This window comes from Oncorhynchus gorbuscha, linkage group LG09 (assembly GCF_021184085.1).
Source record: "Oncorhynchus gorbuscha isolate QuinsamMale2020 ecotype Even-year linkage group LG09, OgorEven_v1.0, whole genome shotgun sequence".
Classification (NCBI taxonomy): Eukaryota; Metazoa; Chordata; class Actinopteri; order Salmoniformes; family Salmonidae; genus Oncorhynchus; species Oncorhynchus gorbuscha.
In genome coordinates, this window is record NC_060181.1 from 86,014,275 (window position 1) to 86,026,985 (window position 12,711).

At 42.4% G+C, this 12,711-nt stretch overlaps 2 protein-coding genes across 15 annotated transcripts in view; one reads left to right on the plus strand and one right to left on the minus strand.

The window, feature by feature from the left end:
• LOC124044213 (POU domain, class 2, transcription factor 1-like) overlaps positions 1-12,458 on the minus strand; it is a 39,688-nt gene extending 27,230 nt beyond the window's left edge. For all 14 annotated transcript variants that reach the window (XM_046363776.1, XM_046363774.1, XM_046363775.1 and 11 more), the window contains exon 1: positions 12,390-12,458. In XM_046363776.1, coding sequence (XP_046219732.1) covers positions 12,390-12,435 — 46 coding nt within the window. In that variant the 5' untranslated portion in view covers positions 12,436-12,458. The remainder of the gene's footprint in view (positions 1-12,389) is intronic.
• mapk7 (mitogen-activated protein kinase 7) overlaps positions 12,046-12,711 on the plus strand; it is a 29,034-nt gene continuing 28,368 nt past the window's right edge. Inside the window, exon 1 of the mRNA XM_046363759.1 lies at positions 12,046-12,169. The gene's annotated coding sequence lies outside the window, so the exon portion shown is untranslated. The remainder of the gene's footprint in view (positions 12,170-12,711) is intronic.

The following is a 12,711-nucleotide window of genomic DNA, read 5'->3' on the forward strand; positions in this document are numbered from 1 at the left end:
TGGGGTGCCAGCTATGACATGGCACCTAGAGTTTGAACAAATCTATTTTGGTCATTGAACTACAGTAAATGAAGCGGATTTACAACCGGTAACGGAATTACATGATGGTCCCTAATTTGTAGAACACAGAAATGCATCATTCTGAATTTGAATGTTATTCTCCTCCTGTTTCACAGCAGAGTTCAGTAGAGTACAATACAATACAGAACAGTAGAGTTCAGTGCAATACAGCAGAGTAGAGTTCAGTGCAGTACAGCAGAGCAGAGTAGAGTTCAGTGCAGTACAGCAGAGCACCCTAGTACAGTGCAGTACAGCAGAGCACCCTAGAGTACAGTGCAGTACAGCAGAGCACCCTAGAGTACAGTGCAGTACAGCAGAGTAGAGTACAGTGCAGTACAGCAGAGCACCCTAGAGTACAGTGCAGTACAGCAGAGTAGAGTACAGTGCAGTACAGCAGAGTAGAGTACAGTGCAGTACAGCAGAGTAGAGTACAGTGCAGTACAGCAAGAGTAGAGTTCAGTGCAGTACAGCAGAGTAGAGTTCAGTGCAGTACAGCAAGAGTAGAGTTCAGTGCAGAGCATAGTAGAGTTCAGTGCAGTACAGCAGAGTAGAGTACAGTGCAGTACAACAGAGCACAGTAGTTCAGTGCAGTACAGCAGAGTAGAGTTCAGTGCAGTACAGCAGAGCACTCTAGAGTTCAGTGCAGTACAGCAGAGTAGAGTTCAGTGCAGTACAGCAGAGTAGAGTTCAGTGCAGTACAGCAGAGCACACTAGAGTACAGTGCAGAGAGAGAGAGAGACAGAGAGAGACTAGTGGTTAGAGTGTAGAGGTGGCAGGGTAGCCTAGTGGTTAGAGTGTAGAGGTGGCAGGGTAGCCTAGTGGTTAGAGTGTAGAGGTGGCAGGGTAGCCTAGTGGTTAGAGTGTAGAGGTGGCAGGGTAGCCTAGTGGTTAGAGTGTAGAGGTGGCAGGGTAGCCTAGTGGTTAGAGTGTAGAGGTGGCAGGGTAGCCTAGTGGTTAGAGTGTAGAGGTGGCAGGGTAGCCTAGTGGTTAGAGTGTAGAGGCGGCAGGGTAGCCTAGTGGTTAGAGTGTAGAGGTGGCAGGGTAGCCTAGTGGTTAGAGTGTAGAGGTGGCAGGGTAGCCTAGTGGTTAGAGTGTAGAGGTGGCAGGGTAGCCTAGTGGTTAGAGTGTAGAGGCGGCAGGGTGGCCTAGTGGTTAGAGTGTAGAGGCGGCAGGGTGGCCTAGTGGTTAGAGTGTAGAGGCGGCAGGGTGGCCTAGTGGTTAGAGTGTAGAGGCGGCAGGGTGGCCTAGTGGTTAGAGTGTAGAGGCCGCAGGGTGGCCTAGTGGTTAGAGTGTAGAGGCGGCAGGGTGGCCTAGTGGTTAGAGTGTAGAGGTGGCAGGGTAGCCTATTGGTTAGAGTGTAGAGGCGGCAGGGTAGCCTAGTGGTTAGAGTGTAGAGGCGGCAGGGTAGCCTAGTGGTTAGAGTGTAGAGGCGGCAGGGTAGCCTAGTGGTTAGAGTGTAGAGGCGGCAGGGTGGCCTAGTGGTTAGAGTGTAGAGGCGGCAGGGTGGCCTAGTGGTTAGAGTGTAGAGGCGGCAGGGTGGCCTAGTGGTTAGAGTGTAGAGGTGGCAGGGTAGCCTAGTGGTTAGAGTGTAGAGGCGGCAGGGTAGCCTAGTGGTTAGAGTGTAGAGGCGGCAGGGTAGCCTAGTGGTTAGAGTGTAGAGGCGGCAGGGTAGCCTAGTGGTTAGAGTGTAGAGGCGGCAGGGTGGCCTAGTGGTTAGAGTGTAGAGGCGGCAGGGTGGCCTAGTGGTTAGAGTGTAGAGGTGGCAGGGTAGCCTAGTGGTTAGAGTGTAGAGGCGGCAGGGTAGCCTAGTGGTTAGAGTGTAGAGGTGGCAGGGTAGCCTAGTGGTTAGTGTAGAGGCGGCAGAGTAGCCTAGTGGTTAGAGTGTAGAGGTTAGCCTAGTGGTTAGAGTGTAGAGGCGGCAGGGTAGCCTAGTGGTTAGAGTGTAGAGGTGGCAGGGTAGCCTAGTGGTTAGAGTGTAGAGTGTTATTCTGTTATTCTCCTCCTGTTTCACAGCAGAGCTCAGTAGAGTTCAGTACAATACAGAACAGTAGAGTTCAGTGCAATACAGCAGAGTAGAGTTCAGTGCAGTACAGCAGAGCATAGTAGAGTTCAGTGCAGTACAGCAGAGCATAGTAGAGTTCAGTGCAGTACAGCAGAGCATAGTAGAGTACAGTGCAGTACAGCAGAGCATAGTAGAGTACAGTGCAGTACAGCAGAGTAGAGTACAGTGCAGTACAACAGAGCACAGTAGTTCAGTGCAGTACAGCAGAGTAGAGTTCAGTGCAGTACAGCAGAGCACTCTAGAGTTCAGTGCAGTACAGCAGAGTAGAGTTCAGTAGAGTACAATACAATACAGAACAGTAGAGTTCAGTGCAATACAGCAGAGTAGAGTTCAGTGCAGTACAGCAGAGCATAGTAGAGTTCAGTGCAGTACAGCAGAGCATAGTAGAGTTCAGTGCAGTACAGCAGAGCATAGTAGAGTACAGTGCAGTACAGCAGAGCATAGTAGAGTACAGTGCAGTACAGCAGAGTAGAGTACAGTGCAGTACAATAGAGCACAGTAGTTCAGTGCAGTACAGCAGAGTAGAGTTCAGTGCAGTACAGCAGAGCACTCTAGAGTTCAGTGCAGAGCAGAGTAGAGTTCAGTGCAGAGCATAGTAGAGTTCAGTGCAGTACAGCAGAGCACACTAGAGTACAGTGCAGAGAGAGAGAGAGAGAGACAGAGAGAGACTAGTGGTTAGAGTGTAGAGGTGGCAGGGTAGCCTAGTGGTTAGAGTGTAGAGGTGGCAGGGTAGCCTAGTGGTTAGAGTGTAGAGGTGGCAGGGTAGCCTAGTGGTTAGAGTGTAGAGGTGGCAGGGTAGCCTAGTGGTTAGAGTGTAGAGGTGGCAGGGTAGCCTAGTGGTTAGAGTGTAGAGGTGGCAGGGTAGCCTAGTGGTTAGAGTGTAGAGGCGGCAGGGTAGCCTAGTGGTTAGAGTGTAGAGGTGGCAGGGTAGCCTAGTGGTTAGAGTGTAGAGGTGGCAGGGTAGCCTAGTGGTTAGAGTGTAGAGGTGGCAGGGTAGCCTAGTGGTTAGAGTGTAGAGGTGGCAGGGTAGCCTAGTGGTTAGAGTGTAGAGGTGGCAGGGTAGCCTAGTGGTTAGAGTGTAGAGGTGGCAGGGTAGCCTAGTGGTTAGAGTGTAGAGGTGGCAGGGTAGCCTAGTGGTTAGAGTGTAGAGGCGGCAGGGTAGCCTAGTGGTTAGAGTGTAGAGGCGGCAGGGTAGCCTAGTGGTTAGAGTGTAGAGGTTGCAAGTTCAAATCCCCGAGCTGACAAAGTACAAATCTGTCGTTCTGCCCCTGAACAGGCATTTAACCCACTGTTCTTAGGCCGTCATTGAAAATAGGAATTTGTTCTAAACTTACTTGCCTAGTTAAATAAAGTTAAAATAAAAAACATAATGGGGTGCCAGCTATGACATGGCACCTAGAGTTTGAACAAATCTATTTTGGTCATTGAACTACAGTAAATGAAGCGGATTTACAACCGGTAACGGAATTACATGATGGTCCCTAATTTGTAGAACACAGAAATGCATCATTCTGAATTTGAATGTTATTCTCCTCCTGTTTCACAGCAGAGTTCAGTAGAGTACAATACAATACAGAACAGTAGAGTTCAGTGCAATACAGCAGAGTAGAGTTCAGTGCAGTACAGCAGAGCAGAGTAGAGTTCAGTGCAGTACAGCAGAGCACCCTAGAGTACAGTGCAGTACAGCAGAGCACCCTAGAGTACAGTGCAGTACAGCAGAGCACCCTAGAGTACAGTGCAGTACAGCAGAGTAGAGTACAGTGCAGTACAGCAGAGCACCCTAGAGTACAGTGCAGTACAGCAGAGTAGAGTACAGTGCAGTACAGCAGAGTAGAGTACAGTGCAGTACAGCAGAGTAGAGTTCAGTGCAGTACAGCAGAGTAGAGTTCAGTGCAGTACAGCAGAGTAGAGTTCAGTGCAGTACAGCAAGAGTAGAGTTCAGTGCAGTACAGCAGAGTAGAGTTCAGTGCAGTACAGCAAGAGTAGAGTTCAGTGCAGAGCATAGTAGAGTTCAGTGCAGTACAGCAGAGCACACTAGAGTACAGTGCAGAGAGAGACAGAGAGAGACAGAGACAGAGTCAGAGAGAGAGGAGACAGAGAGAGACACACAGAGAGACACAGAGAGACAGAGAGAGACAGAGGGACAGAGAGAGACAGAGGAACACAGAGAGACAGAGGGACACAGAGAGACAGAGGGACACAGAGAGACACAGAGAGACAGAGGGACAGAGAGGGACAGAGAGGGACAGAGGGCAGACCAACTGTTTTAACACTTGGTTTGACCACCAGATGACAGAAACACAAAGAAAACAGTTATGAGCTGAACATAACAGTATGCCCAGTGGACATCAAATGCAATCAGAAATCACATCAAAACACTTATCATCAAAACAGTATCATGCTTTTAAAACTCACCACACTGTGATCGATCAAGTTGAAGAAAAAAGTTGAACAACATGCTGAAACTGAGTGGAAAACATGGCCGTTGTGGATGTTGTTTCAAAGCCTAACAACGAAATGGACAGCGCTTTCTAAGGTGATGATTCGTTCAAAACACCCATATGCATATTTGAGCTTATACATATGTATATGAGCCCGAGCCCAGGAAAAGAAACTGAATTAAAATAATGACTGTGCCGTTCGTTATACAATACAAAGCCTTATAGCCTACCGCATATTACGCACACAGGGGGAAAAACACTGCAAATGATGATAAAAGATTTAAGACGTCTTTGGTACATAATTGGTCTAGCTAGCCTATACTGCTAAATTAAACACATTCTAGTAATCACCTTTGAGTGTGAACTCAGTACTATGCTTCCTGTAAGCCCAGACATGTCTATATGCAATAGAAATGAAAGCAGAGTTTGATGGTTGCCACTAAAAAGAAGAGGATCCCACCTGCTGCTATATTTATTTCTCAGCTGTTCATATCAAGCACATGCTCCGCTATAAAACTTGAGTAGCCTAACCAGCATGATTGAAAAACTAACTGCGGGATAGCGGCCTCCATTCGTTATTAGAGTGCATACGGATGTCTTTTCCCCCCTGCCCATTTGATAATGGACTATTCTAAATCTAAACTAATTTGACATATTAGTAAAGACCAGATTACATTGAGAATAGTCTGATGGGGGAAAATATAATCAGTTGATGAGAGAAAAGCGTCAGATCATCAATACCCTTTAGTCACATCATGCCGCCCATTTCTGTTTTGATTTCTAAGACATTCTAAGGTTTGTATCAGTCACAACTAGAGTGTCTAAATCATATAGGACCCGTTTCAAATTAGGACTTTTACGCTCAACATGGCAACTTTATAATAACACTCACTGTGGAATGGGAAAAATATCCTTTCTATTTTATTCTTCTTACTAAATTAAATAATTGTATAGAAAATAATGGCACTGCATTTATAAGCATGATAAATAAATTAGATGACAGCCTATGTCATGGCACATAGCCAGATAACATACAGTAGGCCAACTCACATTCTATTCAAGTGAAATACATTTTCTTCATATCATGTTTCTTTAGACCTGACTAAAATAAACCGTTAATTTATTGTGGTGTTTACTAGACTTTTTCAAATGTAGATGTTCCAAAGGGGCGCATAAGCGGCTTGTAAGTGGCTTGTATGTGTGGAGGCCTGGAGATGATAAAATGTGTTTATGTTAATTAACTGTCAATTACCTTGAGACCAGCAGTTATTTGCATGACTATTACCGGCAGAAAAGAAATGCCATGACCGACACAGCCCAACGCCATGACCGACACAGCCCAACGCCATGACCGACACAGCCCAACGCCATGACCGACACAGCCCAACGCCATGACCGACACAGCCCAACGCCATGACCGACACAGCCCAACGCCATGACCGACACAGCCCAACGCCATGACCGACACAGCCCAACGCCATGACCGACACAGCCCAACGCCATGACCGACACAGCCCAACGCCATGACCGACACAGCCCAATGCCATGACCGACACAGCCCAATTCTGTTGCAGTAATTCTGTTCAATTTTGGGGGGAATTCCGTTAGAATTACGAGTTTTAATCACTTAAACATCACTTAAATAATTCATAAACAAAATTGGAATCAGTAAAATCACTATAACTAATTGGTAGGTCTACCATTACTTGTTACTTCTGTGAAATTGTATTATCCTACCTCCTTATGATGGAGAGGAATTTGAAAATATCTCATAGATATGCAAGTTTTTGGTAACGGAATTACAAGTCACAAGTCAATATTTCTTAAACTTACAGAAGGTAAACAATTTCTCCAAAACAAAATATAAGTATTAGTTGGCAGGGGTCTTAACGTCAACATCATTATGTTTGGATGTATTAATGATAGTGTTCAAGACTTTTTCAGGTAGATGTTTTATAAGACCCTTTTCCATCTGTTTATCCAGAAATCAAAGCATTTACTTATGCATTTACATTTACATTTAAGTCATTTAGCAGACGCTCTTATCCAGAGCGACTTACAAATGCCTAATTTTTAGGATGGAAAATGGTTGAAAAATGTATACATGCCTTCATTTCCCCAAAATATAGACTCTTAGCTTTCATTTGACACCCAATTTAATATGCACCTATGAACTTCACATGTTGGTGCTCATGGGTCCTTTTTCATGGAAATGCCCTTCACTATCCGTCTGATTCGAGTCAATTTACAGAACATCTCGATCTGCATGACATGCTCCTCTCTAACTCCCACTCTAGAACAGCTTGTCTGTATGTACTTCATGCACACCTTTCTGATTCCCTGCATCTATTACTGAACAGAATGCATTATTCACGATTACTATGTTTACATTCATGAATATTCATGTTCGGAACTCTCGGGGTGGAATGGGGGTGGTGGAGATGTAAAACTGGGAGGAAGTAAGGAGGGTGAATGTGAAAATGAAATTGTGTTAGCAATTATAGGACCAAAGCAAAGTTGACATTGTTTAAGGGATATATCAGTGAAGAACTCTTCCAGGGCAGTAGGAGACACCATAGTTCTCGCTCTACTCAGCCAGGGGGGGAAAAATCATAGATACAGACACATTACATTACAGGGATACATTGAAAACATCTCCATCAGCCAGATTTTGACATTATTTTTTAAAAGTGGTTATGGTCGGTATGGCTTTGGGTTGCTGTGGTAGTTTGTGTCACTCAACAGCACCGGAATATAAAAATGTGTTCTTACCAGATAAACTGGGAATATTAAAGTCTCTGGCTCCAGTATAATGCTGGTAGACATCTCTAACAAAGGAAAAATAGTTGGATAGTTACCTGGGGGCTGAGTCCGTGATAATTCTGTGGACTAGACCAAGGTAAATTAATACTAGTCTTTTTTCCACAGATAGCCAGCCTAGCTGCTTAAAATGCTCAACATCCAGATGAGTTTAAGTACAATTCTTACAAGCCTGTTTTGGCTGATCTATAGCTTATTCTTTAGATGTTTGGGGTTGCTGGTGAACCATTCATGACCAGGCATAATCATAGTGACACTGGACTAGCGTAATTGCCAGAGTCTTTAGGGTGTCTATAACTAGGTTTGCATCCAATTGGCGACCAAATTTCATGCAAATATTCTAAAATATATTTACAACAAACGATATGTACATTTTCCCATCAGAGTTGTATTTCAGACATTATTTTTCAGCCCCCTGGCTGAGTAGAGAGAAATATGGTGTCTCCTAGTGCCCTGGAAGAGGTGGTCTTCCGTCACTGATATCCTTATATAGATATATATATATAAGTTTACATTGTTTAAGGGATAAATATATATATCAAGTTTACATTGTTTAAAACGTTTACATCGTTTACATTGTTTACATATATATATATATATATATATATATCCCTTAAACAATGTAAACTTTGTAAACTTTGCTTTGGTCCTATTATTGCTAACACAATTTAATTTTGCATTTCCCCCAATGGTCCAAATGTGGAATCCGTGCGCTTGCAGATATCATGGACAGTAATGGTTTGAGAACATTCCAAGATTTTAAAGATACATACACATTATCAGGGAACTGCTTTTTTCTAGATTTACAATTTAGGTAATTTATGTTGGCCTGTGGAGTCCCTTGGGAAACCAAAATACCGAACCATCCAATGATTGGACTTATTTAAAAAATATATCTGGGCTCCTGAAAGGACTGATCTCTATAATGTATAAACAACTTTTGGAAAGCTCATATTCTAAGCTAGCCATTAAAAAAGTATGGTCCACAGATCTAATTGAATCTGAACAACCCTTTAACTGGAACAGAATATGGAAAAATACGGCTTTGGTATTCCGTAATCCGAACCGTCAATTTATACAATTTAAGTTTGTTCATAGACTGTATTTAACACCAAGGAAACGTTTCACAATGAAATTTCCCCCAACTCTTCACTGTGTCCCCTAAATGAGGTAGGCACATGTGATGTGGGAATGCCCTGCAGATAAAGACTTCTGGGGAAAGGTTACAAATTATTATTATTTTTAAGTGCATGAATGTAAATATTCAATGCTTTGTATCTATTATTTACTTAATGATGCTGGTAGATCTGTGAATCTCTCAATCAATCAGAGACAATTATTGCTGACAGGCAGCACTATATATTACTATTTTAATCTTTGGATGGTGACATGTTGGCTGGGTGGGGTTGGGGGAATTGAAGGTTGGGGGAATAGATGGTTGGAGGAATGGAAGGTTGGGGGAATAGATGGTTGGAGGAATGTAAGGTTGGGGGAATGGAAGGTTGGGGGAATGGAAGGTTGGGGGAATGGAAGGTTGGGGGAATGGAAGGTTGGGGGAATGGAAGGTTGGGGGAATGGAAGGTTGGGAGTGGAGGCCCACATGATTTTCTTTTCCAGTTTATATTGAAATGTATTCTTACTTAAACTCTATGTATTCTGGAATTGTTTCCCTTCTTTTGAGTGGGAGCCTATGAGTACATGTTATAAACTTAAACATTTAAATGGATAATGTACACAACAAAAAATGATTAAAAAAATGTAAACTTGGTTTCCATCAAATTAACTTGTTGCGGATAAAAGTCAGTGTGTAAATACATAGTATACGACTAAAAAATACTTTTTCAATTAAATTCTCATGTTCAAAATAAAAAATATGTTTGAAAAGGGTTTCCATTGCATTTTCAACTCTAGAACTACTGATGATTTTGTCACTAAAAATGTCACGTAGGTATAGTGAATGTGCCCACACGCGCTCTAGTCAACCGCTCGCAGATACAGTGCAGGTATAGTCTACATGATGAGACTATTATGGACAAAAGTGTGAGAATATTTGTATTTGTCAAAAAGTTAAATTACAAATATTTTGGCTATATTGAATGGTTCTAGGTGCGCGAGGAATAGCCACTCGAATTGGAGAGGAGGCAGAAAGAGCATTAAGCTTTCCGGAATAACTGGGTCTGCTGGGAGCATGTGGCCACATTATTATAGGACGATTTGGGAGAACGATGATCCACAACAGACAGAGCATCGAAAGTATCAGAAGTGAAAATTACAACCAGACTGGCCTGCTACTGTGCCTTTCTCGACCTCATAAACTGTCGAGAGTAACTGATCCAAATGGAATTAAACATTCAAATCACGGGACTTTGTGCCGTTATTCAAATGACATTTTCAATGCAGCCTAGAGTAGAATTTTGTACTCACCTGAAAACAATAATGCAATTATTCATTGCATTGTTGTGTTGTAGGCTAGCCTAGGAAGGATAATTGTATTGTGGTGTTGTAGGCTAGCCTAGGAAGGATGATTGTATTGTGGTGTTGTAGGCTAGCCTAGGAAGGATAATTGTATTGTGGTGTTGTAGGCTAGCCTAGGAAGGATGATTGTATTGTCCCTAAACAAGATCAATAGGAGAGCTTTTTTAATGATTTCATGTGCAATGATGCACCTGGCCTCTCCGCTGCCTATTAGCTACTCCTATTTGATCTTGTGGAGTCATATTGAAAATTGATGCAGCTTTGAATGTTTTTATGTGTGGTATGATTGCTAGTTAGCCTATTGCAGATCTGGACAAACAATCCACCTACCACTATTGTCACTATGCACACATGACTGTAAGTCGCTTTGGATAAAAGCGTCTGCTAAATGGCATATATTATTATTATTATTATGAATGGTGATAGAGTGTAGGATAGACAGAGTACCAAAATACCTTGATATAGAGAGGCGCATACAAGTAGATGAGGAACTTTGGCTAGGATGGAAGAAATTATATAGTCAAACCTGCTAAAGTGAATGTAAACCAGAGGGAAAACCCACACTATCCTTCCCAAAGCAACAAAAAAAATCATTGACCACCCCAAGTGATGTTTTACAGTGACAAGGACAGCCTGGTTTCACAACACAGCGATATAAATAAACGTATGTTTAATCATTTAAAACTAACCAACAACTACAATGTTGACACACACAAACACTAGCCTAAGCAGAAAATGGCATTGTTCACGAATCTTTTGGAAAATGTGTTTGCTGGCCAGATAGAATGTTCATAAAAGTTCATCAAAATCATCATAAAATACATCACATCGAGAGCAAACAATTTGTAGGTTACTTCGGCAACTCTGTCTTAATCTGGAGTGTTTATTATCACGGTGAAACAGCGGAATGTGAAAAGAAAATGGGTGGGAGCCGTTTGCTGCCCTTTAAACAAAATGAGACCGAGAACATGAATGGGTTGTGTCTCTCTTCTGCCCCTCACTGTCACGGAAGTGGGCCTCGCTACCTCTCCCCTGGAAAAACATTGGCACAGGTAACCTAAACCTCTCCGACATGGATTGCTAAAAAAAACGGCATTCAAAACCTACACTGAAGACGGGAATCATTCTAAACGAGAGAGGCGGAGAGATCGACTGCACTGTTTTTAAATATAGGAAACCTCCCCGAATTAGGCATTCTAATCAAGTTTTTAATATATTCAGACTGCGTAAACAAACGCCACCCATACAGACGCACACACAAAATAAATCAAGACAAGAGTGAGTCGGGCGTTTGGGGCGAAACTTCACATCTTTCATCCGAACTCTGAAAACCACGTCGCGAAAGTCAAGACAATGGCGGCAACAAAAGATACAATTGTATCAGTTGTTCTCGGTTATTTGGGGCAGGGCATGTCTCCTGGTCAAATTCTCTCGTGTCGACCGTGAATGTTATTAGTTGTATTTAAGGTAGCAGGAACAGCCTTTATGTAACTATTTTAGCTAGCTATATTTTGGCTAAAAATAAATAGTTTAACTCGTTTATTCATCACAACCAATACGTCCTAAAAACGACAATATATGCTAAACATTTCATAAAGGGTTTGACCAATACGTCCTAAAAACGACAATATATGCTAAACATTTCATAAAGGGTTTGGTCTTTTATGCTAAAGAAAAGTAGTGCTGTTGATGTCCGTGAAACTAGCTCACGCACTAGGTGCTGAACATGGGCAGATTGTATCTGCCGACAATGGATGAAACAAATATGGTTTCGCCTACTTTTTAATCTCAAAACATGAGAAATTGACATTGTCTATAACCGGCAAGCTAAAAATGTTTGACATATTTTGCGTCGAATAGTTAAGGGTAAAATGCTGAACTCCGCATTCTCTCTGCCGTCGGACAGGCCCACATGAATAACACAACAGCTACAACGACTGTATCGGACACAAAGGCTGGGGAGAATAGGCATATAAAAGCGACATCAAGCAAATTAGCTTCTCGGCTTTCTATTATGTTACTGTAATGTGTGGTACGCGCAGCCGCTGACTGTTGGTGGGAGAAGGGGAAAAAATGAATATGCAAACATCCTCCAAGAAGGTTCACGCCACAATAATAAGCATCAACACAAAGCCGATCGCCTAGCTATAGCAGCCAAGCTAACCACCGTATCAAGCTAGCACAGCTACAGTATTTGAGCAATATCTGAATATGGCATGTATAAAAAAACAATTACTAATAAAATATGCTAAATCGTATTTTTAGACAGTGGTATGAATATGTAGCGGCGTTCAGCGGTCTAATCACAAAGGTAGGCATGTCTTTTTATATCTATTTATTTTTCGCCGTCGCACTGCAATACTATATAGCCTGTTTCCCCCTGTCAAATATCCGCTAGCGGGGAATTAATTGATATGATGATGCGGACAACAGCAACATTATTTTGTGGTCGCCATTCTCCCGTGCTAAACGGTTTCAGATAAATAGTTTTTGAATATAAGTATGAATATGTAAAATGCTGTAATGATTACCTGGTCCTGAACTCTCATCTTGACTCGCTGCTCCTCCGTCCGCCATTTTGAATATTTAACCCGAAATCCCAGCCCTGGTAGGAAAGGATTTATAATCTACACACACAACTCAGTGCAAGTGCACTGTGCAAGTGTACTGTATTTTGACCTACTTTTAAAATAGATTTGAAAAAGTATGAATATTTTTTTTTGTACCGTGTTATATTTGCATGTGTTAACTCATTTTAGTAATCATTCTAATAACCTTAAGTAGTCTAAAGTAAATTGAACTAAATACATCTTCAATGTTGTAGGCTGCAAATATGGCAGAATATTGAATAGT